The sequence below is a fragment of the Lynx rufus genome, unplaced genomic scaffold, assembly GCF_022079265.1.
Source record: "Lynx rufus isolate CCGP_SWC_20201006 ecotype Redwood Valley unplaced genomic scaffold, mLynRuf1.p SCAF_21, whole genome shotgun sequence".
Lineage (NCBI taxonomy): Eukaryota > Metazoa > Chordata > Mammalia > Carnivora > Felidae > Lynx > Lynx rufus.
In genome coordinates, this window is record NW_025814836.1 from 11,028,502 (window position 1) to 11,054,326 (window position 25,825).

The following is a 25,825-nucleotide window of genomic DNA, read 5'->3' on the forward strand; positions in this document are numbered from 1 at the left end:
TCAAAACCAGTGGCCCTCATTGTCCTCCTCCTGATTGTCTAGATAGAGGAGGGCAACTTTCTTTTCATCCGAAATCACCGACCTTTGGTCTACCATCCTCTGTAGCTGCACCGTCCTGTCAAACTCAGCCTGCGCCTTGCCCTTTTCCCCGGGGACCTGGTGTCCGTCCCCGGAAGAGCCCTGAAAGCTCACGCTGGCCACCCAGGCATTCCCACTGCCCCCGTCTCTCCAGGCACCACGGTCAGGGGCACCACGAGCCGCCGCTTCCGTCCCTGCGGGGAAGAAGACCGTGGTGTCTTGCGTCCAGCGGGGGCTCGCCTCCACGTGACTTACGTCCATCTGAAAGGTAAACGGAGAGTCTTTGGGGCCCCGTGCCACGTGCCTGAGCACCCCGCTGCCGTCTGCCAACTCGCCTAGCTCAGGGGAGCCCGCTGAACCGGCAGGTGCAAGCGATTTGGAAACGGGCTCGTGGAAGACAACCCGTTCAGAGGCTGTGGTCTCTGCGGGACCCAGACAAATGTGCCTAAAGGCTCTGCTCATGCCCGGTGTCTCCTCTGCCCCTCGTGCATCTCCCACACTGGCCTCCTGAGGCCACTGGGAACTGGCACTTTGGAAGGTGCTCTTTCCGGTCATCAGGATCCTCCCACCCACAGCGGAACTACGCGCAGCCTGGCTCACGTCTGCCGAGCCCTCTCCATGGGCACTGCTTTCTGAGTGGCTGAATTCCCGAGGCCGGGGAACTATGTGCTCAGGGGTCTGATGCTGCTGACCCGGACTGTGACCTGCCTGACGGATGTGCCATCCCCTGACCACTCTTCAGTGCTCACGGAAGCTTCCCTGATACTCAACACCCTTCTGTCTGAAAGGGGGGCTCTGAGCTGGATCTGCTCCCCGCACCCCTCCCTGGGGCCCACCTGAAGGTCCTTTACAGAAGTCTGGGTACTGACTCTTCTGTTTGAAAATAATCGCCAACCTTCCCCGACCCAGAAATGGGGCCCTGAAAAGTAATTTCCCTTTTAGCGTGAAATTGTTCGGAGCCAAACACACTGTGCCTCCCCGCTGTGTCCATATCTGTGGACAGCTCTATCGGGCCAGGCTCTTCTGTGCCCCCTGCCTCCCCAAAGGCAGGGACACACCTTTGGAAGACTTCCTGGGACACTTGACTTTGATCAGGACTCAGGGTGAAGTGCCTCACAGACCACCAGGTGGCTCCTGGCGAGCTCAGGGCCGGACTCAGGTCCCCTTCCCCACTTACCTCCACCACTTGTGCAGTGGGTCCTTCTCGTGAGACTTGCTCAGTCCTCCAAATCCCAGTGGGGTCTACTTTAACACGCCTGACAGACCGGCTTACGTCCTCTACCACATGTGACTGGGCAAAGCCCCTCGGGCTGGTGACCTCTACCGTGGCTGACACCGGACCCGGGGAAGCGACCTGCTCTGTGCCCTGAGAGGCCCGGCTGGCATCGCCCTCCTCACCGCCGGGGCGGTACAGTTCCTGGGTGGCCCAGCGCTTGAAGCGAAAGCCGGCAGCCGGGGGCTCCTCTGCGGTCTCCCCGTCTGGGCTTCCAGGCGCCGGGCTGTGCCGCCTGGCCAAACTGTCTCGTACCACTGACTCCACGGTTTTCTCGATTTCACTGGCTTCGTCTTTGCTCAGCTCCTCCAGGTCTAACTGATCGGCATCCACGGTTCTCGAGAGGTTGACTTCGGCAACCAAGGTCACAGACCTACCCCCGGAGGTGTGGACTTTCTTTACGTCGACCGAAACGTTCTCGGGCCCGCCCTGACCCTCTCTGGTGAGAGCGGACAGCTCTTCCTTCATGCGCTCCGGAAGGCTCTCTTCCAGCTGCCCGATAACCTCCACCAGCTGGTGTCTGGGCTCCTTGAAGGATCCCTTAATGGACGTGTGGAACTCAGGTGGTATCTTAATCTCCTTCTCGATGACTGTGGGCTCAGCATGAAATTCACCACTCCTAGCTTGTTCCTTCCAGTGAGTATAACCCACCTCCTCCTCCACAGAAGGTTCTGCGATGTCCAACGGCTTCACCACCTTCTCCCCCAGCCCATCGTCCGTCTTTATTCTTCTCCGAGTCCCTGGCACGATTTCATCTTGCCAAGAGTACCTGATGGTGGACTCTTCTTCAATGTGGATCTGCCCATACACCGAGCCCTCGTCTCTGTCCTGCCCCGCAGGGTGCTCATCTGGGGTCGACACAAAATAACTCTGCTCTCCCTCTGAGTCACCCGCCTCCATCACTTCTTCAACATGAGTTACATTCTCTTGGGGCCGCTTGGTCTTTTTATGCTGATTGCCTGAGAACGTGACGTCTGTTTCTCCATAACCTTCTTCCTCCTCAGCCAGCCCCTTGGAGCCCGGAGACACATCATCAACCTCCTCCACTTCGAAGGGGGTAGAAAACTCATCCGCCTTCTCACCAGCAACATAGCTCACGGGCTCCTCAATGATCTCCACGTTGACCACCCTTGCCCTCCCCTCTCTTCCTTTCAGACCAAGGTTGATTATGTCTCCTATCATCCGCTCAGCCGATTTTCCTTTCAGGTCCACCTCCTTAACATCCTTGCTCAGAAGATAGTCCAGGCCAGCCTCGTCTGAAATATCCACCTCTTCGGTCAGTTTCGACTCCACGACTATCTCAGTCTTTGTTTTCCTGTCGCCGGGAAGCTCCTTCCTGTCCATGTAAGTGACCTTCGTGTCCGGAAAAGAATTAGCAGATGTCTCTGTATCAGGAGACTGGGTAAACTGCTTCAGGATACTGGAGACGATGTTTTCGGCTATGGTTTCGGTCGTGGAGTCGCCCTTCGGGGAGCTGGTGGTGTCGCCGTGGTCCAGCCTGAACCTGGCCTCCCTCTTTTCCATGCCTCTGCCTGCACCGTCACGAGCATCCCCCTGGAGGGGAGTCTGCAAACCTTTCGGGGCCACCCCTGGTGTGCTATCCTGGGAGACTTCTAGACTGATCGGTACCTCTCTTTCTCGAACACTCTTCTCCTTCGCCGACTCCTTCCCTCTCTCCTTTTCCCTCATTTGCTGGCTTTCTCTTTTTCTTGCTTCTTTATCTAACTTTGTCAGCTCTTCCCACCTTAGATTCCTCTCCTCTGAAGCCTTCTCTTTGGAATCAAACACCTTCTCTTCCCACTTTGTTTGGATGGCACCTGGCCTGTTTCTCTCCTGCTCTCTCGTGACGTTAGCCCCTGTCTTCTTTTCCACAAGGACGGTTCTCTCACTTGACCACGTGCTTTTGGAAGCACCTGCCGACACATTGTCCCGATAGGGCTTTTGGGCAAGGGCGGGCTCTTTGGCTACATTAGCAGAGGCGGCCTTTGTACCCGCGGTTCTCGGTCTTTCGGGGAATGTTTTCGCTGGAGCCTCAGTATCCCTTAAAAGACCGGGCACTGGAGAGAAAGTTCTGACGCTGGCTTGGCTGTTGGCAGGTTTTTCCTGAGAGTCGGCAGTTTTGCCGTCAGTTTTCTCCCACCGGGTAGTGGTTAGGGAAGAATATCCCGAGCCTAGGAAGCCACTGCCCGCAGCACCTGGGACGGCGGGCCGAGCTCCGGGCTTTGCCGACAGGTGAGAGCGCTGCGCCAGGCTGTGGCTGAAGCTGGCCAGAGGTGCTTTCCGCCTGGGAAACAGATTTCGTTCATTTTCCCTCTGCAGCACCGTGCTGGCATACTGATAGGATGTTTTTCTGAACTCTGCAGAAAACGACAGTCATCATTACCTCTCTCATCTTAAAAGCATCACTACAGGTCAAATCCCATCCCATCATCATAAATACAAACTATTATGGCAGGAAGGGCATTTACAAATGAGCTATTTTCCACCCCCAAATCATTGATTTTGGTAGTTTAAAAAAAAAAAACCCGTTACAATAAAATGTAGCGCTATGCATGCCACAGCACAACACTTTGCTCTCGTTGCTGATCTTCAAATATCATCCACCTTCACAAACATCAGCAAACGTGAGCTCACGCAGCTCGGCGTGTGCATTCGAGAGGCTGGGTGCTAGCCTCTGTGGATTAAATTTCACAGTACCATGATAGTTTGGAAACATGCATTGCTGCTTTGTTGACAGCCTGAGTTTATTTTACTTATTTCCGTGCAGAAGACAGCTTCATAATTACAAAGTACGAGATCACTCCACGCTAACTGGCATTCTCTCTCCCCCATTTAATATGCCCTGATTTGTCACTGGTTTCCATGTTGGGCCAACAAGTATTGACGAGGTTCACTTTTTCTAAAGCTCCCTCCCTGGCTTCTTCTATTTTTATACTTCTATTTTTTTTCTTTACAAACTGTCCATTTGAAAGGGAGCCAGAGCAGGGAGCTGACCAGTCACCAACACTACGGTCTGTTTTAATGTCCTGATCCTGGGCTTCTTGCTTTGCTCCGGATGGTCCACAGAGGGTGCTTACCCTCGGGGATGTCCAAACTCCGGGTGGGTACCTGCTCTCAGGCAGAGCAGCTGGTGGGTTAGAATGTGGTCAAGAGCACCGTCCACCCTGAGAGCGCCCCCTTGTGCCCACCACACCCCATCCGGCTGAGCCTAGCAAAGCCCACTCTCCACCCTTGATCTCCCTGTCACATCAGCCAAAGCCAGGGGCCTCTTTAGGACAGAGCTCAGGGTACAAGAGAAAGACCAGGCCAGGACATTTTCTCCAAGATTCCTCCTTTCAGGTCAATATACTGATCTTAAACAGAGAAGCCCCAGAAGATGAATCCCTGGGAAACTGCAAGAACCATCTGGTCTTTAATTAAGGTTCACCAAGAAATATGGAAGATGACAGACTGGTTTTAGGCTGTCAACCGAGTGTGGGCAAGTGGCCAGAATTATTCTATACAATATTACAAAAGAAACATAAGTGTATTGATAAATTCACTATCTAAGAACACATCCGTACATTTATTCAGTGAACAGTTAACTGCATGTATATCACACAGGACACACAACTATCTGGAAACTCAAAGCCTATTAAAAGAGTTCACAATTGGTCCTCTTTATTCTAATGCTACTTTCTTTTAGCCTAATCCATAACTGCTAAAATAGATTTAGTTTACAAATACTGTCTCTGTATCCTTTAACAAGCCAGATGAAACAATCAGTGAATGAAACAAGTTAACAGAGGCCCCAGTAACCCTCCTGCTGAGTTCTCCCTAGGCTCCAAGAACTCAGCTAGTCAAAGATTAGCAAGCCCTGGCCCTCAACTGGTGGTTCTCCTCGAAGTGTGGCCCCAGCCCTTTTCTCCTCTCTCCCTTCTAAGTGATGTGATGGACTTTCAGACTTAAATAGCCTCACGTAAAAAATCTAAGTGACTGAAGTAAACCTTGAAATCTGGTGAATAACATCTTTCCTTTTTTTCAACCTTACTCTCAAAATCAATAAGTAAACTTACTGGATATTGTCTAAGACCCAATTCCTACCAGTCACAGACACCTGAAACCAAAATTATTGTTCTGAATCAGTGACTTTTCAAATCTGTGAATTGCCTGCTGTTTTTGAAAAATAAAGATGGAAACTATTGTTTTTTTTTTTTAATATGCCATCTATCCAGACTGGCAGTTAACTAAATATTCTCCTGACAGATGTACCAAATATATGCATTCCCAATTTGCCATGATTTTGAATATGGTAATACTCATGCAGACCGAAACTCTGCTGAATAAGGTATATACTAAACATACTGTAAGTAATTTAATCTGCCTTGCTTAGCCAGAAAGCCCTTTAAGATTCTATACGGCTTTTAAGCTTTTTTTTTTTTCCTTTTTAAAGTTATCCTGCAGGTTTCTTAGGGTCTTTCTAGTGAACACTAACCTGTTCATTGGTTCCGTAGCTACAGGAAATATGACCTTTATTCTGTAGCTTTTGGCCTCAATCAAGACAGACCTTAGGGCACCCAGTGACACCTGCTACCCATGTCAATCTGAGCTGCCCGGGCCAATGCAGGTCAGTAATACAAACGGTATAACCGTTCCCACCTCTGCCCCCATGGGCCAGCGAGTTCCAGAGAGCAGACTACTTGCCATACAAAGTAATACCTCCTGATACTTGTGTTAAAACTGTAAGATCTACCCTATGACCCAGCAATAGCACTGCTAGGAATTTCCCCAAGGGATACAGGAGTGCTGATGCATAGGGGCACTCGTACCCCAATGTTTATAGCAGCACTCTCAATAATAGCCAAATTATGGAAAGAGCCTAAATGTCCATCAACTGATGAATGGATAAAGAAGATGTGGTTTATATACAGAATGGAATACTACGTGGCAATGAGAAAGAATGAAATATGGTTTTTTGTAGCAACGTGGATGGAACTGGAAAGTGTTATGCTAAGTGAAATAAGACAGGCAGAGAAAGACAGATACCATATGTTTTCACTCATACGTGGATCCTAAGAAACTTAACAGAAGACCGGGGGGAGGGGAAGGGGGGGAAAAAAAGTTACAGAGACGGAAGGAAGCAAACCATAAGAGACTCTTAAATACTGAGAACAAACTGAGGGTTGATGGGGGGGAGGGGGAGGGGTGGTGACGCGTTTTGAGGAGGGCACCTGTTGGGATGAGCACTGTGTGTTGTATGGAAACCAATTTGATGATAAATTTCATATTGAAAAAAAAATCAAAAAGTAAATAAAAAATAAAAAAAGATATATATCCAGAAGTGGTGGGGGGAAAAAAAACAACCTGTAAGTCTTTGGTCCGTAAAGGGTGTTCCTTCTGAAGGGTATGACAAACAAGTCCACGTCCACTGTCTCCTCACCCTTCACCCTTCCTGCCTCTCCATCAGCACCCCCCTCCTCCCCACTCACCACACTGGGTAGGAAACGCCCCCAAAGTATTGGCTAGATGAATAAATGAACTTACTAAACACTGTCCCATGCATTCACACTTACATTGCTATTTAAACCACAGCCTATCAAATAAAATCTGGCTGGTACTTGAGAGGCATGAATGACACTTACCTGAAAAAAAAAAAAAATCATACCTAATCCCAAATTCTTCTTGACAAATGATGCCTTACTATTTAACCATGGAATCAACCTGTTCATATAGAAAACACCCTACAATTAAATATTTAGCTTTTCTTATATTTACCTTGTGGCACGTTTTCGATGCGCTCAGTCAAGATCAGTATCTCTGGATTACTTTCTCCTTCTAGTAAGGCTCTGTAAAAATTAAAAAAAAAAAATCCATCAGGAAATAAAAGAGTGAGAAGTGCTGCTGTAAGCCATAGTATGTAGTATCTGGTCCATGACCACAGTGTCCCAGTGTCACAGGACTTGTGTCTGAAGATACTGCACCACAGGGATCGAAGCCCACCTCAGTGGGCCTGGCTGGATAGAGCAATGAACATAATGTGGGGTGAGGGCTACAGACATTCTAGAAAGCCCTTCCAAGCCCAGGACAAGGAAAAGGAGGAGAAGAGAGATGTGGGCCTAGGAATGGGGATCAGGGGTCTGGGAAGCGGGGACAGGCCCATGCACGGCAGATCTCCCCAGAGCTAAAGGGCCCCAGAATAATCATAACTCCCACAGGGGTCTTTCTGGAGTCACACGTTGGGGGTCGACTAAGAGCAGAGCAAGGACTGACACTGGTTTGTAAATAAGGCAGCCAGAATGTATTTATGGTTTTTACACTGGGAGAAAAGGGAAAACAAGAGATGGAAAGCGGGCAGGTAGAAGAGGAAAAGGACAGGCTGCAGACCACCTCTCCACCGTGTCATCCAGAGAAGCATCCTGGTCTCTCCTTTAATGAAACAGCAAAAGGCACTTGATCAGGTGATTCCTTTGGCCACATCCAGAAGCCTAAAACTGCAGTGTCTTCAGTAAGCTGTCATTCACGCACACAACTCAGAGCCCTGGGGGAGAATGGGGTGTCAGGCTCTGGGCCCGAAACACCCGGCATGCTGGGACAGGTCAGCACCAGGACGTCCGTCACTCAGAGAGACCCCGAGGACGCTGGCCGCTGCGGCCACAACAGTTGTCTTGGTTGCTAGAGCAATGTGTGAAGTCACTAACGTCAGTTCCAAGAAACACACTGTATATGGCAAAGGGCAACCAGAAGCTGGGCCCACTTGGAAATACTGATATTACCACTGGGAGCTGGGCACAAAAATGGAGGAGAGATGCCAGATCCGAGCAGGGACTCAGTGGTTCAGGCAAACCAGCGCCAAGTTCTATTTCCACCGATTCAAATGTGGTGATCCCCGTAAGTGCGAGAACCCCGTGGGCAGGTGGGGGATGGCCAAGGAAGAGGCCCCCCCCCTTCAGAGGAAAAAAGCAAAGACAAGGGCGAACGGGATCCCACTCAAGGTGTATGCGGCAGGGGAGGGGGTCTGCCACCGAAGCAGGGACTGAGGTACTCACTCAGGAAGATGAGGGGCCCAGTCCAGAGCCCCAGCCCGTCCACTCGGGGCAGAAGCCAGGAAACGGGACACCAACCCGTTAATCCCACATCCTCATGACCAAGCGTTTTAGGTTCCAGGAGGAGTCCGGGTCAGCAGAGAACTCAGTGACAAGGCAGGGCAGGGGGCTGGGGGTGTTCGGGATAAAGAAAATCCCCTGGGGGATAGAAATAGCTTCCCCCGTCCCTCAGAGAGAATGCTTTTGTTCCTCTCTCAGGAAATCCAACCGTCACCAAACTCTGACTGAGTTCAGGACCCTGAGGGGGAGGCTATGGTTACCGAGGAGCGGGCACCAGTCACCTGAGGGGGTCTGTGTGGTCACGTGCTGGTCACCGGCCCTGGCTAAGTCTGGGCACCCAGCGTGGCTCTGACCCTCATGAAGCCCTCCTAGCACCCCCGATCCCGCCCCACACAGGGCCAACAATAAGCATCCGGCTTAGAGGTAAGAGCACTGGAGTGCAGGCAGAGTGTCTTGTCCAAAGGCACACAGCTCACCAGTGGGGAGGGTCGATGGAGCCCAGGCGCCCATCATCCCTGCAAGCTGCTTAGACCTTCCTGCCACGCCTAACACATCAGGATTTCACACACATTTTCAAAAGAACAAATCCTGCAGACAGACCCTCCAGAACGTATCAATGAAAGCATATTCAACATCTTTTGGTGACTTCCATCAAAACGCCCCTCCAGGGCTCTCCCACAATGAAGCTTCTTCCGGGGAAGAACTCGGTCGTCCTCTCAATGGCTGGCTCCCGGAAGGCAAAGCGATGTGTCACCTTCTCCGCCCGAGTGTCCAGCGCAGAGTCTTACAGGCACAGTTGAGGGACTGTCATTTAATTCACACCTTAATTAACAGACACCTCTCCTGACATACACAGAGTCCTGCCCTGGGCCAACGCAGCTCACAGGACTCAAAGGACAGAGGCACAAACAAACTCTGCCGAGGAGACGCCAGAAATTTCCTCAAAAGCTCTAAAAAGAACATTTTTAGGGAACAGACTCCTACAACTTTAAGAAAAGGGTAGAGCGTTCTCTGGTTATTTCGAGAGCATTGGAGGAAAACGGCCGCCAAGCCGTGGTGACTGTGAGAAATGCCAACCCCCTGAATCACGAGCTATTAGTGAACATTTTATACAGCCCCGCAGGCTGGCAGCCTGTTAGAGCAGGAAAATAAGCAAACATGTGCAGGAAAACCAAGTCCCTGGCCTCATTAAGGAGTCCGAGACAAATCCATAGTGCGTAAGTGAGCTATAATGTGGCCTCTGGCCAGGCTCCAGGCCCTAATAGACCCCACTGGTCATCAGAGCCAGGCCCACAGTGGGGGCTCTCTGGCCGGGATAGATTATCCTAATGCAATTACAGGGCACGTCCGCTATGATTCCTCACTGGGGGCACAAGGCACGCCTCTGTCCGCAATAAGTGCGGACAAGAGTGAGGGAAGAGGGACAGCTGGAAGATGTTTCCAGAAGTGATGCCAGTGGAGCCTACTGGGATGGTTCACAAAGTGCTTCCTGGCTAAGTGCAGGGGCGGGGCGGTGAGGGGAGGCAAAGGGGACAGAGCCGGGGAAGGAGCCTCAGAACTGCCTCCCTGGCCTCTAAGATCCAGAGAGGGTAGGGGGCTGCCTGCCACCCTGACTGGACTCAGGGCTGGGTGCAGGAGAGGGAGGCGGAGACAGAGGACAATATGACCATCCACACTGGCAAGGCTCCGCCCCACACTACAGGTGTTTTGTGGAAGGTCACACTAGGGCCATGCTGCTTCTGGTCATTCCCTCTGTGCTCAGTGCTAAATCACGTATCAAAGGTCCATCCATCTGTTCTAGAGACTAGAAAAAAAAAATCAAATGATCGACAGAGGGGCCAAGATTACTAATAAAACAGAGAAAGGAAGGAAGCATAGGGAGTGGTTGATGGAGAAACTTCCAGAGTCGGGCTGTGTGGATTCAAATCCTGGGCCTGCCACTTCCTCATTCTGTGACCTTGGGCAAGCTACTCAAACCCTCTGTGACTCACTTTCCCCATTTCAGAAACAGGCAGCATTCACCAGTGTGTGGTGCCGGTAAACTGGAAAATTCTCACAACAACGGCGGTCACAGAACAGGTGCTCAGTAAATGTTCACAATCGTCATCATCTTCTACTGACCTTAGAAGAGAGCTAATTTGGGGCGCCTGGGTGGCGCAGTCGGTTGGGCGTCCGACTTCAGCCAGGTCACGATCTCGCGGTCCGGGAGTTCGAGCCCCGCGTCGGGCTCTGGGCTGATGGCTCAGAGCCTGGAGCCTGTTTCCGATTCTGTGTCTCCCTCTCTCTCTGCCCCTCCCCCGTTCATGCTCTGTCTCTCTCTGTCCCAAAAATAAATAAACGTTGAAAAAAAAAAATTTTAAAAAAAAAAGAAGAGAGCTAATTTTCAGTTAACTGAAGCAGTCCAAGAGGGGAAGAGTTTCTGGATAACCTACGATCCTGGTTAATGAAGGGTAACCCGTTTCTTCAGTGACATGGGGAAGGCTAGCAACCAAACATAGGGTCCATCCTTTCTGTCTCCTCTCCCCGAAACTACAAGACATCATGAACTTCAAAGATCTCACCTAATAACTGGCTAAGTCTCAGCCACGTGGTTGAGTTTTATGACACGTGGTTATAAGTTTTCAAAAGAGTAGGATTTAATTTAGAAAAACTAAATGTATTCCTCCAAGAGCTTGAGAAATTCCAAAGGACTGTTTTTCCTTTGAACTGGAGCACGCAAAGGGATAGGTAATCCTAAAAAAATAATACAGCAACCAAAAATATCATTACGACGATGAACTTGCCAATGGAAGGAATTATCTGTATTGCTTTATTAGCGGTCCAAACCCAGAGACTGAATATTTATTTCCCCCATTTGAAACACACTGTCTCTGCTGCCATTACAAAGAGGAAACAGGAAGCTCGCACGTCCCCGCTGCGCAGACATACAAAGAACATGTTTTGACTTTGACGTTGTTTCCAACCTAACCTTTTAAAAAGGACTTTGCCTGACATATCGCAGGCAGCAAATCTTTGCATTACATGTTCATACGTAAAGCAAGACTCCCTTCAGTATTTTTCTTTTGAAAAATCGTCTGGCCCTGCTTTCCATTTCTCCAAGCGACATTTAGAACAACTGTTATATATTTCACCCCCAAAACCTAAAACACAAAGCATCATTTTATATTTTGAGGGAGAAAGCATCACCTGACCCCGCAGATTAGAAAGCCAGGACGGGACTCTCGTGCACACGATTTTCATAGCCTGCAGTTTTGTGGTTTCTGGACTCCGTTTATCCCTGGGTGTTTTTGCATTTTTTTTGTTTCACCCCTAAGTGTTTTTTTTTTTTTTCATTCTATTTTCTAATCGCTTATTCCTGATGACTGGGTTCTGTTCTCTTTTTGTGTGTGGGGGGGGAGGGCAGGGCAAGGAGACTATTTTCTTTTTTTTTTTTTTTTTTTTTTAAATTTTTTTTTTTTTCAACGTTTATTTATTTTTGGGACAGAGAGAGACAGAGCATGAACAGGGGAGGGGCAGAGAGAGAGGCAGACACAGAATCGGAAACAGGCTCCAGGCTCTGGGCCATCAGCCCAGAGCCCGACGCGGGGCTCGAACTCACAGACCGCGAGATCGTGACCTGGCTGAAGTCGGACGCTTAACCGACTGTGCCACCCAGGCGCCCCAAGGAGACTATTTTCTAGCTGCGTTTATGCAAGCTCTCAATCTGAAGTTTTGGGACCAGGTCTTCGTGTCAGCAGTGCGGGGTGGGGGGGCTGGGGTGCCGAGGGCTCTGGACAGCATCACTGGCCCCTGGTTTTCACGGAGCCTGAACAAGCAGCTGCTTCACAGAGAAGGCTCGCTGCCAAGGTCTCGTCTGCAAGAGCACGTAATGAAGAGCGGCACCCTTCTCCCACGCTCCTGGGCTCCCCCCAGCCAGGCTCCGGCGCCTTGGTCAGCCTACGCAGAGGCTCCCTCGGCCACCCATGTCAGGTCCTCTCTACCTGAATCGCCAGTGACCGGAGACCTCCTGAGGCCTCCCTGCACCTACATCACCACCCATCCCCCCACCCCCCGCAACCTCGGCACGCAGTCGTCCTGCCCTTTAGCTGCCAGCGGCCACCTCCCTGCCCCCTGCTTGTGCAGATTCCACCTCAGTGGCCTCCAGTCGAGGCCCCTCCATCTGCCCTCTTCCCAGGCCTCTGCTCACTCACCTTGCATTCTCCTTCCTCCACCTGTTTTCTGATCAGACTCCTCCACCTTGGAGCTCCTTCCGGAGTCCTTCCTGTCAGCCCACTTCCTACTGCCGACTTTCCCAGCCCTCCAAGGCCAACTCAAATCTCACATCTCTTGAAAATCTCTCCTGCCAACCTCGGCTGGCAGCTCTCTGTCCCTCCTCTGAACCATCTTTATCTGACCCTGTTAGCTGGCAGTAAACGGTCTACAGTGTTTTCTTGGCATGTGTGCTCTTTTATCACCTTGTTTGGCTTTTCACCTAAGGGGATTGGTCCCTCCCCACATGCCACCCCCCACTTCCTGCCTCCCCTCTCTCCTTACATGTCTGATCGAATCTCCACCATCCTTCAAGATCCGATCAGTCTCACCTCCCTCCTGAAGCCCTCCCTGATTCTCAGAACTCCCTTCTGATCTCCAGATGCCTCGCAGTTGTGTGGCTTGTAGGGCGTTTCTTGTTTCCTACACAGTGCAGGGGGCGACCTACATCCACACAGCCTCATCCACCGCACGTGACCCTCAGCACCAAGCAACTGGCCATATGTCTGTGGCCCTGCCTGCCAGCGTCTCTGGAGCAGCCGGAAGGCAGACCCCACTCACAAAACATGGCCTCACAGGGGTGGCTCTTGCCCATCCATCACACACACAGCCCTCCATGCCAGGCCCCCAAAACCAAGCTGCCCAAATTCCCGGCACTGCCACAGATGCCACGCTAGCTCCGTCCTCAGATCCTCACCCAGGCTGGCCCTTCTGCACGGAAGCCCTTCCCACACGATCTTCCTGGAAGCCCGTGGCTGCGTGCTCATCCACGATGCCCCCATAGCACCCGGCAACCAGTACGCCTGCCCTTCATTTGCCTCATCCCTAGGCTACTGTGAGACAGGCTTAATGCTTTCAGGATGTCCCCAGGCCGCTCTGCAAGCAGTGATGTGCACACGAATCACCTGGGATCTCGTCATGAGGCCGACTTGGACCAGGAGGTCTGGAATGGGCCGGAGATTCTGCATTTCCCACAGGCTTGAGATGATGCCAACCCTGTTGGTCTGCACCCATGCTTCTCTACCCCAGCTGCACCTGACGGTTCTCCTCGGAGCTGTAAAACCACCAGACCTGGGCCCATCCTGGGCCAGGTTAACTGGAATATCTAGGACTGGGCCCAGGGGCCAAAGCTTCGTCAGGTTCTCCAGATGACCCCCAAGTACAGATGGAGCTGAGAACCACACCCTGTCCCGTTTGCGCATCTCCCCTCCAGCCGCTCAGCTGCCAGTGTAACAAACACACTCACAATCACGGATCTGGCAGACAAGCACCTCCAGCCCCAGACAACTTCACCGGTGACAGGTAGAGGAGAGTGAGCACGGGTCCCCGTGCCAGCCCGCCTTCTCCGGTGCTTGCCCTGGTCTTAGCATCGGCCAGTCCCACAGGAGGAGAGGGCTCATTCTCACACTCACCCACCAGGTGAGACACCACTACCTTCCCTGGCCACCAACTGGCCCACTAGGCTTGCTGAAATCCTCCAGCCTTAGACTCCGGGGTTTGCTTTGTTCTAATTTTATTATCTTATTAAATCTGTATCTTTATTTATAAACTCTAAGTCTACATTTAATTATAAATTACACAATTTTGTTATTAGTATTTCTTTTTCACAGTGAAGGGCCAGATATCTGGGTTCAGAAGTGTTGGTGACACTTGAGAGCCGGCCTCCGCGCAGCTGACAAATTCCAGCTGTACTGGGATGTGCTGCTGACTTTAAGGAGCCACACCCCTTCTCTTCCATATGAGATGCTTAGTCAGAATGGTGGCTATCAACTCTGGGCACTGCACGGAACACCTGGGGCAAATGTAGATGATCTCGGTCAGGAGAGGAAAGCAATGCCAGCCACACTGTCAGCCACCCTCGGCCCCTCCAGACAGGGCTGGTAAGAAGTCACACTGCAGGGGGCCTTAGGCCCTGGTCCCCAAGAGGCTGACAGTCTCTGCTGCACTCAGTGGGGCAGGGTGTGGAAGGAGGGTCAACTTCCTCAAAGACAGTGGGTCAAGACTTACAAAGATCAAACGGGCACTTGTGAAAGGGTCAGAAGAACAAAAGGGCACTAACGCAAATGTGAAGTCTGATACCTGGCCTAGAATTTGGGCAGCGAGGTAAAATCCTACAAGAGTCACATATGACAAGGGTTTTTCTGCAGGACACCCAGCAGCTATAATAATGCTAGAATTTTGGCTCATACAAAGAAAGGGATTATATTCAACTGCCTGTATGTCTTTTAGATCTGTGGGCACCTCCCAGACTAAATCCTGAGCCCTGGGAAGCAGGGAGGCCTGCAAGCAGTTCTCACCAGTGGTGTATCTGCAACCAGGCAAGGCCAGGCCCAGGCTCATCATTTTCCCCGTGCAAACTTGGACTTCAAAGAGACACACGGTGAAATCAATCACCTGCTTTTCGGATGTCCTGTTGCCACCTAAATTCCTAGGGGGTAGCCAAGTCAACCCTTAATTGGGTTAGAGAAATGCCAGCAACAGACAGAAGCAGTACACTGGGCCCCTGCCGACCGTCACACTGCTGGGACAACCCACACCTGTTCCGGTCAGTGCAAGTTCAGGGCACCTCCCTGCTATCTCAATCCGTGGGATTCAAGGGAGGGTGACCCCTTGTTCCAAGCCCCGGAGCACTTTGTCCCCCTGACCAGGGACAAACACGTGGCCCAAGAGAGCCAGAGAGCTGGGCCCAGGAGTTCTGGTGGGATGGATGTGAAAGAGCCCCTTCCTCTGACCTCCAGGTCAAAGCCTGGCACTGCCTGGGGCCCATCCTGCCGCAGCGTGGGCAGAGCCAAGAAGGAAGAGACCAGAGCAAGTGGCAGGGACAGTCACCATCAAACCTGACCAGGGCACTCGGACCTACTGTGCCTGAAACCAGGAACTTCTTCAGTTAAGCAAGTAATAAACACTGCTCTTGGCTTGAGCCAGTCTGAGAAGGCCTTCTGTCATTGTAAGTGAAGAAAATCCTGATTAATGCTTCCTTCCCCCTGAATAAAGCCCGTTTTGAAGTTTTCCTTATTAGTAAACCCAGATTCTCTCACGCAGCATTTGTTGGAACTCCCTACCAATTTAATTTTGCAATCGTTCATCCCAGGGGGTCTCCAAGGACAATGTGGGAGATGGAGTTTGAGAAGGGACAGGCTGGCAGTCGCCTCCTCCACCCTCTGTCCGCATCCAGACTACCAAGGCCTCTGCAGCGCTCAGCCACAGCACGGCTTTCAGAGGGAGGGGCGCAGCAAAGCCCCCACTGGCTTGCCCACCCTCCCATTCAGCTGCTGGGCCCTAGGCGGACCTCACCCCCTAGTGGCTGCCTTGGGCCCAGGCCAGGGGCTGCCCCACTGCCTGCTCCCTCTTCACTGATGGTACCGAGGGCCTTGATGAGAGGGTGGCTGAGGCGAGTCCTTCCAGACAGTACAGACAGTGAGGCTGGCCCGAGGCTGCATTAGGCTACTAATGTATATCAAAGCTACCCAGGCCATTTGGATATTCTGAGAGGAAAATCATGATCAGAAGACTGTGCAGGCAGCCCACAGGGAGTGCTGAACTAGGCCTGCCTCTGCCCTGGCTCTGTCTCTAATCAAGGGAGTGGACCCTGGTCCCCTCCTTTTCCTCTCCAGGTTGAACTCCCCCAATCTGTTAGCAGTGATGTTGTCAGAAGATGGCACTTATGACCATGTCTTCTACTCACTTGCCAAGGCAGATTTTCCAGAGCTCGTTCACACCCGCAATCAATTTATGTATGCTCCGACATATCCTGGAAGTGAAGCGGTGGGCGGGGGGGGGGGTGGGGGTGGGGGTGGCTACCAGGCCCCTCTCTCCTGCACCTGGGAAAGGGGTGAAGAATATCTAACCACCCAGAGAGGGAGACTGTGGAACAGTGAACAGCCACAAAGGAATTGCTCGATAATGTTGGTTGCTATTATCATCCTCACAAGCGGGGATCCAGGGTCTCCTAAAGTGCTTCCACTGTAAGTGTCTGAGATCTGGGCCCCTCTGTACCAGTCCTCATTGAGCATGAAAGCTGCAGGAAATATGGGGCACCACCCCAACCAAAGACTGCTTACCATGGGGAGCCGGAGGGGAAAGGAACGCCAAGGGAAGCATTGCTCTGCTGGCCCACGGGCAGTTCCAGGGGCCCCAGGCTATGTTCTCTGCCCACCCAGCATCCAGCCCCTTGGAGGGCTTTGAGACCTTTTAATCTGGGTTGCTCACCCCCGATTCAAGTCAACATCTCCACAAACAAAGCCAAGTGCCTAAAGTAGCATGCTCATCTGCTGGCAGAAATGCAGTTCCTCAAGGCCAAAGCTGTGGGGAGTAGAATCAGAGCCCTGAGATTTGAACAGTGCAACAGGCACGTGGACTTGGGAGTTTCTGGGTCTGAGTCCTGACCCCCCACATTCTAGCTCCATAACTTCCCTGAGTGAAGTTTGTCCCTCTGTAAACGCAGGAGCTAATTCCTAGGATTTAAGGAGCTGACACATGTAAAACTCTTCCCTGGGGCCCAGGACACGCAGACGCCAGGCAAGGGTATGAATTCCACCATTCCCATCACTGGGCGGGGGGGGGGATTGGCTTGGTGATCTAAGTGAGGCCCCGCTCTTCCTCCTCTCTAGCCCTGGACTCCAGGGCTGGCCACACCAGGATTCGTCCTCTGATTATCATGGAGCCTCAGGGACTCTGGAGGCTACGGGGGATCTCCAGCTTCGCCAAGGCAACCTCTTTGCACAGCATCCTTACCGATATGTTGCCACCTCCCGGCTGAGGCCAGTCTTCACCTGCACAAGCTCCTGATAGTCCCGCAACCGGTCGGCCATGGCCAAGGTGAGGGCCGCCTTCTCATCCTCCAGGCAGGTAATCACTCTCTAAAGAGAACAAAGGGCTTTTAGATCACAGGACTAGAGCTTTGCTTGGTCAAACTGAAGGTACCAACAGTTCAAGACACACACACACACACACACACACACACAACCACCTCTAGGCTTCTTAAAGATGCAGTCATTGTCAGGGCATTTTTATATTTTGACTTTTAAATACAGTATTTCTTCCACATTAAAGTTTTTTTAAATTTTTTTTAATGTTTATTTTTGAGAGAGAGAGGGAGAGTACGCGCGAGTGAGCAGGGGAAGGGCAGAGAGAGGGGGAGACACAGAATCTGAAGAGGCTCCAGGTTCTGAGCTGTCAGCACAGAGCCTGATGCAGGACTTGAACTCACGAGGTGTGAGATCATGACCTGAGCTGAAGTTAGATGCTTCACCGACTGAGCCACCCAGGCACCCCCACATGAAAGTTGTTTTGTATTGCACATGGACGATTTTGATAGGACACTGGCTCCTCTGCTCCTACTTTCTAATAATAATGAATGCTTAGGAGTCTCTTAAAGAATCTCTGCTTAGGAAACTCAGCATATCAAACCAGTCTACAAAGATGCTATTGAAAGTAAGCCCAGACCAGAGAGCAGAGGGTTTACAACATCAAAAACAGAAGTCACTCAGATGTGAAACAGAATTTTCTCCGTACTCATGATTTCCCCAACGATAAGCAGGTACACTGACAGAGCTCTGTGTTTCACCTAGAAAAGCTACTTTACAATCATCTGGGGAGAAAGCTACATTGATGAGACAGAAATATCTTCTAGGCATAAATGTCAATTCAGAACGGGATATAAATCTTCTGACTGTACTTGTAGCACAGAGTCGTAAGCACTCTCTCTGCACATGCTCACATCATCCTCACAGCCCCTATGCTGGTTCCACTCACACCTGGTAATTACATCTATCCTTCTCTCCCCCTGGCTGGGAGACACTGACGGGCTTGGTCTGCCACGTTGGGCATCCCCCTCCTCTAGAAAAATGCCCACTCCCTCTACATCGCACAGTACACAACTGGTGAGTTGGACTGGAAATGATCAAGATAATAGTACCTCCTCAAGATGTGGTTTTAGTTGTTGTTTTTTTTTTTAATGTTTATTTATTTTTGAGAGACAGAGCACAAGAAGAGAGGGGCAGAGAGAAAGAGGGAGACACAGAATCCGAAGCAGGCTCCAGGCTCTGAGCTGTCAGCACAGAGCCCAATGCAGGGCTTGAACTCACAAACCGTGAGATCACGACCTGAGCTGAAGTCAGATGCTTAACCAACTGAGCTCCCCCCCGCACCGGGCACCCCAAGTTGTGCTATTTTAAATCGACAATACCTTTTAGTTAATAAATACAATGGCTCCATCAGTGCCATTTTATAGCTTTGCATTACTCTGAATTATAGTTTTTGCATAATATTTTATAGTTGTTCTGAGGAATAATTAACTGAGCACATATTTAAACACTGGAATGAGTCCATATACTTTAACTTCCGGTTTGTAATGGAAAACAGCATTATTTCTGAATACAGTTCACTAAACTGGCTACATTTTTAGATATTTATCTTTGTGAAATTCAAAAACTGTAACGCCAGAAGGAGAGGGGATCTATTTCCATTCCCCATGTAATCCCTCCAGCAAAGGCACCTGGTGATATGCTAAAGGTCCACAATTAATATGTAAATAAAACCAAAGAATGAACTAAGATCTCACACTGGAGCTACCATTTTAAACAATGCACAATCTTCAGGAAAATAATTCTGCCTCCCAAAGAGTTCTAGCTCAGCGAATGATTGTTAGATTCTCCTGGTATATAAAGGGTGCTTAAAAACAAAAAACTGAAACTATTTAGCTTTTAAAGCAAAGAAGTAAATTTAAGAACTAGCAAGTATCCCACAGTAGATCTCTGTTAATCTCCTGGAAAACTGGCATGTAAGTAGATAAAGACCTTCACCTAAGCAGACCATTGGCCAGTCTGGATTTAAGTGACAAGGTTGCCAGAATTTAGCCAGGATATTCCTCCATCTATAGTTAAGTCTTGGTGTTAAAATCCTCTGTTCTCCCCTGTTAGAGGGAGTATAATCCCAGGTATAAGTTAGAGTTAAAACATGCTATAAACATACAGCCATTACTCCTTCCTACTACATGAAATTCAACCTAAATCTCACAACTTGAGAATCTGTAGTAATGTATTCTTTATAGAGAACTTCAATTATTGTGAACTCGCTTAGAAAAAAAATATCACGTGCGCTCGATTCTCCAACCACAAACGTCCTGAGGAGGTCAGGACCCCCCAGCCAGGCCAAAGAGGTATGCCCAAAGATTCTCTCTCTCCCCAGAGGGCACTCTAGAATGGTTCTGCACCCCCACAAAATACGAGGAAGAAAATCAAACTGGGTGTAAGTTAAAAAATATAGTTCCCACCGTATTTCCATGTGATTCAACCCTTCCTAAACTGTCAAAGGAAAATTACTTGACTTTTGGAAGCAGGAACGTTAAGACTTATTATTGGCTCCTAACAGTCTCCACAGAAATTGTAACCGATCCTACTGCTTGAAGAAAGCTTCAGACCTGGTTTCTACCTTGCCAGAGGTTTTCAAACCGTGGGCCAGGCCAGGCCAGAGGCAGTGGAGTATGAGATACAGCACGCTGATCCTAAGTAACCAAGCGAAAGCATATCCGCCTAATGTTATAAAAGCTGGGGAGAGAGGTCACCTTTTTTAGTTACTATTTAGGGAACTTTTGGATGGCATCACAACAGATGATGAAATGTAGCTCTGCATCAGGGAAAGCGTGCTGCTGACAGTGTCCAGAGAAATCGTTCTCTTACCCACAGCAAAGCCGCTCTTTGCTGAGCAAGTCACACAAACAAAATAGGAAGAGCTTGCAAATGTCACAGTCACTCAGGATCTTGAGTGTTAGAGCTGGAGGGATTTAAATACCACGATAACCTGTTTTAGACCCCAAACCTGCATGTATTCATAATAACAAGCGTTAATTGAATCCTAAGTGTTTATAGCTCTAGTCCAGACAATACCCTCAACTCCAGGCGCATAATTTTATGCTACAATACCAGGTGGGTATCTAAGAGGCATCCAGAGTGAACTCTGATCTCCCACCCAGATCTGCCAAATCACCTGCCCCAACCCCCTCTAGCAAAGAGGGCTCCCTTTTTTCGGTTATTCAGGCCACGAGCACTGGCATCAACTGGGATTTCTGGCCCTCTCTTCCACTGCCATCCAATCCATCCGCAAACCCTGTCTGCTTCAACTCTGGAGGGCAGCTCCCTCTCAGCACCCCACCCCTGCCTCTGGTCCAAGCACCCAGTGCCTCCGGCCTTGATTATTACTGCAGTCTCCTAAAAAGTCTGCTCTGCTCCCACTCTTGCCCCACACGGTCTACGTTCTACACAGCAGCCAGAGCAGTTCCACTCAGACACAGTCAGACCACCACTCCCCTCTGCTCAGAGCCATCCAGTGGCTCCTCATGCAGCTCAGGGCAAAAGCCCAAGTCCTACACAGGCCACGCTCCCCTTGCTTCCTCTGCCCCAGCCAGGCCCGCCTCCTGAACACTGAGCAGCTTCCACCTCAAGACCTGTGAAGTCAAGGGACTTTCTCTGTTTTGTTCACTGCTATATCCCTGGTACTTAAGAACCAAGCTTGCTTGGCACATTATGTGCTCAATAGCCCTCGGATGAATGAGTGAATTGGATTTTATGATCCCTTTTTTACAAATGGGGAAACGGACACACAGTTAGTGGTAGAGCCAGAATTCAGTCCCAGGCAGGGTGGCTAACCCATTCCTATTCTAATCAAAAGAAAGGTCTCATTCAGTCACGTTCTGGGGACTTGCCTTTTATAGTTAGCCCCAAAGGTGAAGAGCTCAGTTTTGCAAGCAAAAAATGTCAGTCTTTATAGGGTAAGGCTGGCATAAACCACAAATGTCTTAAGTTTTTGTCCAAAGCTCCTTCCTGCAAACTGGGAGACAGGGTGTATTACTCAGGCTTTAAGTGAGTACAAAATGCTGGGGACTTGGATGTCTAGTTCAGCAAACTTCTCTCTGGCAACTCTGACGGAGAGGCCTAACAGAGAGAAGGCCTAATATGTAGGCCTTAGGGGAAAAACCACTTTTCCCAGAAAGAGAGTCCTGGCTAGCATCTCGTTCTCCTGGGCTGCACAGGAGGCCCAGAGCCAGGAAGACTCTCTGGGCGCTGAGCAGGAGCTCCTGCCTCCAGGAGGGGTAGGGGAGGGGCCCCATTAAACCACATGGAACACAAAAGCCAAATGAAACATATTTGACAGGAGGAGTATACTAACAACAGCCAGCTGGAAGGGTCAGAAAGGATTTTAGGAGTTTCAGATTAACTGGGCACCACTGGGCTAGCCCTGAGTTAGAGAATACCGGTTAAATGTTTTATCTTGGATGGGAACAAAGATGCAGCTTAGTGGTTAGTTGCTCAGATACTGGCACCTGAATAGAACCCTGGCTTAGCCACTTACAAACTAGGTGGACCTAATTCATCATCTGTGCCTCAGTTCATCATCTGTAAAATGGGGCTGATTTTAGTATCCACCTCATAAGATCGGGGTGAGGACTAAGAGTGAATTTGTGGGAAAAGCCCGATCCCTGTGGTACCTGACACAAAAGAAGCGCTTGATAAAGGCTAACTCTTAGTGATGAAACATGTACTACACTATATTAGCTAAATCGGGTTTTAATTGCATTTTCAGGGTCCCCAGAGCATCTATAGAATCTGAAGATATCAAGGGCTTGGGCTTAAATCACTGATACTTACTCTTTAACAAATGCCTGGTATCTTTACACTTTAAAAAAAAAAATACTCTAATGGTTGGTGTTGAATCTTTGGAAATGCAGTTTGAAATCTGGCTGCTTTAAGCTAACAGGGGAAAGATTCGGTATAGGGATAGGGAAGGAATGAAATCTACACACATTGGAAGTGAAAACAATCCAAGCCCCATTGACATTCCTTGCTCTCTACTTTTAGGGCAAAGAAGTAAACTCCAACGAGAGAGGTATCACCCGGACAGATTGAGGGTGGGGTCCTAGCCCCCCCCAGGTGTGACCCCAGGGAAGGCACATCCTCTCTGGGCCCCGGTCTCTGCATGGAAGAGCGGGACAGTGATTCCAACTGTGCATCCCAAGTCCCCACTTCTGCACAGTCAGAAGAGCTCTGTTTTTATCTGCTCCTATCTGAGGCTGCACTAAGATTTATTTACGGGGAAAAGGGTCCTGGGCTAAAAAAGAACCCTGTAACCAGAGCTTCAATGTCCAGAATGGGCCAAGTGAGCTACGACTACAGTAAATGGTGAGGATTTGGCCCACACGATACATCTCAAAGAAGCAGTTTCTAAAAGTGCCAGTGCAGCCCGGGCCCTTGAGGTGGGAGCAGAGATTCCCTGAAAAGGGGCTCAGTGGACAGGAAGTTTGGCTGGCACTTCCTTTTGGTTAAAAGCTCCATGAAAGCCTACTAAGATACTTTTAACTTACACGCAACGCAGTGCATGGGGCCCTGTGGAACTAGCATCTCTGGCTGTCATCACTGGAGAGGGAAGCACTCTGGAGTCTAGAGAAAGCTCTGGAAATCAGCACACACTTCAGCCAGTCCCTATCTTTGCTCCACCTACAACTCCAGGAGAATGCTTTTGACAATTATGAGGCGGAGGCTCAACCAGACCCACATCCTAAAAGATTAAGTTCTGGGCGATTTAGGGGCGTCTGGGTGGCTCAGTCAGTTAAGCGGCCGACTTCGGCTCAGGATCAGGTCATGATCTCATGGTTTGTGAGTTCAAGCCCCAGCTCAGACTCTCTGCTGTCAACGTGGAGCCTGTTTTGGATCCTCTGTCTCCCTCTCCCTCTGACCCTCCCCAGCCAGCTCTCTCTCTCTCAAAAATAAATAAACATTTTTAAAAATACTATAAATTCCAAACAATTTAGTACTGTATTGCTTTACAGGATTTCCCATCTAGGCTCCAGCTCTTTGAATACTGAAACCCCACCGCAGTGCTGAGGACCTAGGAGCGAGCAGCCAATAGATATTTGCTGACTGTGGACACCTGTCACATCACCATGGTCCTCTATGCCACAACCATCATGTTTCACTTACTTTTAACTTTAAAAAAAGGGGGGCACAAAATCACTCTACCCAAATCTTCAACCCCAAATTATCCCCTTAAAATATTTCTGAATTTCTGTGGATGTTATTGTCAACTGCCGTCCTGAGAACTAAGGATAATACGATTTGGGAGTATTTTCAATTCTGGCCTAGACGAGGCAGGACCAGGGCCAAACCCAGTGCTGGACTGGATGGACACACAATAATCAGTCACAGGTGTCACCCGATCAGTGTCAGAGGTTTGGGCTTTGCCTCTCCGAAATAGTAACTGTTTATATTACCCTGCACTTGTAATAACATCCTGCCACAGGGACCAGCACGTTTCCACAACCCTTACACTACCCAGCGATCTGATGGCCCGCTTGTGCTGTGGGAAAAACATCTCTGATTTAAGCTCCTTTCTGCATGGAGGTTCCTGCCCCTCCCAAGAACAAACAGGGCGAGTGGCCCAGAGAGCCAAACCAGCTGCCTCCTCCAGGGAAATCACTCTGGCAAAACGGAAGCCGTTTTAGGAACAATTTAAGTTTTCCCCCAAGGGTGCCCCTACGGCTAAGGGGCTGTCATTTTGAATGGCGCCCGGTAGGGGCTTGACTGTGCCTAAGAAACCTCCCGGCGCTGAGACCTATCCGAGAAGGAATGAGCTGTCACCTCTGCGGTCACTTGTGGAAGTCAGAGGGAGGGGTTTCTTGGCTCACTTTTGTGTAAATCAGGTGCACGAAGCACAGGAAATCGAAAGAGAACCTGGAGCTGACTGGGTCTTTTGTCGGGATGCCCCCTCTCATGTCAAGAGCTAAAGAAACTGACAACCTATCTAGACGGCACGGACGGCCCCGCCACATTAGCACTAGCCGGCTGTCCCACACACCGCCCTCCTCTCCTGCGGCTGGTGAGACGCCGGGACCCCCGAGGTCCCCCTTCCGCGCCCAGCTCCCGGGGCCGTTGGGGCACCTCCAGACCGGCCCCACCCGTCGGCGACGCCACGCCCAGGGCGCACGCAGCGGGTCCGGGGAGCCCCGCCGCTCCCCTTCCCTCACCACCCACAGAGTCCGGGGTGGGGCGGTCCCGGCGCACGGACCTGCCGCTCCTCCGCCTGCAGCTCGTACGCCTCCCGCAGCCGCAGCAGCTCTTCCTCCAGCAGCGCGCGCAGCTGCTCCAACTCGAGCGCCTCGCGCCGCAGCGCCTCCGCCTCCTGCGCGCACTGCCGCGTCTCCTCCTCGGCCTCGCGCCGGCTCTCCTGGCCGCGCCGCAGCGCCTCTTCCAGCTCGCGCACCTCGTCCTCGTACAGCTGCACGGTCTCCCGCCACGACTCGGCCACCAGCAGCGCGTAGCTGTCGTGCACCTCCCGCAGGCGCGGCGGGGACGCGGCGGGGCCGGCGGCGCGGGCGCGGTAGCTCATGGTCAGGCGGGCGGCGCGCTCGCGCAGCTCCCGCACGTCGCGCTCGTGGGCCGCTTCCAGGCCCCGGCGCTCGGCCTGCAGCCGGCCCAGCAGCGCCTCGAGGGCGGCGCGCGCGCCCAGAGCCTCCTGCAGCTCGCGCCGCTGCGCGCCCAGCTCGGCGTCCAGGCGGCCGCGGGCGGCGCGCTCCTCCTCGCCCAGCCGCTGCAGCTCCCACAGCTCGCGCCGCAGCGCGTCGCGCTCGCCCTCGGCCAGAGTCGTGGCCCAGCTCAGCTCGTCCAGCTGATGCCGCAAGCCGCGCGCCTCCTCGGCGAAGCGGGCCTGCCCCTCGGCCCACAGGCCCTCCTGCCCGAGCCGGCCGCGCAGCTCCTCCTCCAGGAGCAGGTTTTCGCGCTCCAGCTCCCGCACGCGGCACACATAGTCGTAGAGCCGGGCGTTGAGCTCTTGCAGCTCGGCCTTCTCGGGGCCCGTGTGAAGCCGCCAAGACAGCATCTTGCTGGGCGTACGGGGCTCTGCCGGCCGGTTCCCTCCTGCCCTGGTCTTGTCCCCTCCTCCGCGCCGCTCCGGCCCCGCCGCTGCCCGGGAGGCCCGCAGACTGGGGCCGGAGCCGGCGCGCCCGGGCACTTAGCGGACGGGGCGGGCGGGAGCGGGCGCGGACCACGGCCACCAGCCAATCAGAGCACGGCCCGGCGAGACCACTGCGGCCAGATGGCGCCCCCTGCCGGAATAACAGCGGCGCCACGCGGCCGCCCGGCCCAGGGACCGGGTG

At 51.4% G+C, this 25,825-nt stretch overlaps 1 protein-coding gene across 1 annotated transcript; it reads right to left on the bottom strand.

The window, feature by feature from the left end:
- SYNM (synemin) lies at nt 1-25,548 on the bottom strand. Its single transcript, XM_047086558.1, has 5 exons — nt 24,739-25,548; nt 17,416-17,540; nt 7,106-7,176; nt 1,256-3,708; nt 1-339 (listed from the first exon to the last, which is right to left on the bottom strand). Exons 1-5 carry the CDS (start codon nt 25,546-25,548, stop codon nt 1-3), a joined length of 3,798 nt encoding a protein of 1,265 aa, XP_046942514.1.
- Nucleotides 25,549-25,825: the final 277 nt, after the last annotated feature.

Excerpts from the sequence above, each read along its gene's own strand:
- SYNM (XM_047086558.1), bottom strand. The coding sequence starts at position 25,548 with ATGCTGTCTTGGCGGCTTCACACGGGCCCCGAGAAGGCCGAGCTGCAA. Across the intron at positions 17,541-24,738 it reads TGCAGGCGGAGGAGCGGCAG|AGAGTGATTACCTGCCTGGA; the intron begins GTCCGTGCGCCG and ends TGTTCTCTTTAG. Across the intron at positions 7,177-17,415 it reads CGGGAGGTGGCAACATATCG|AGCCTTACTAGAAGGAGAAA; the intron begins GTAAGGATGCTG and ends TAATTTTTACAG.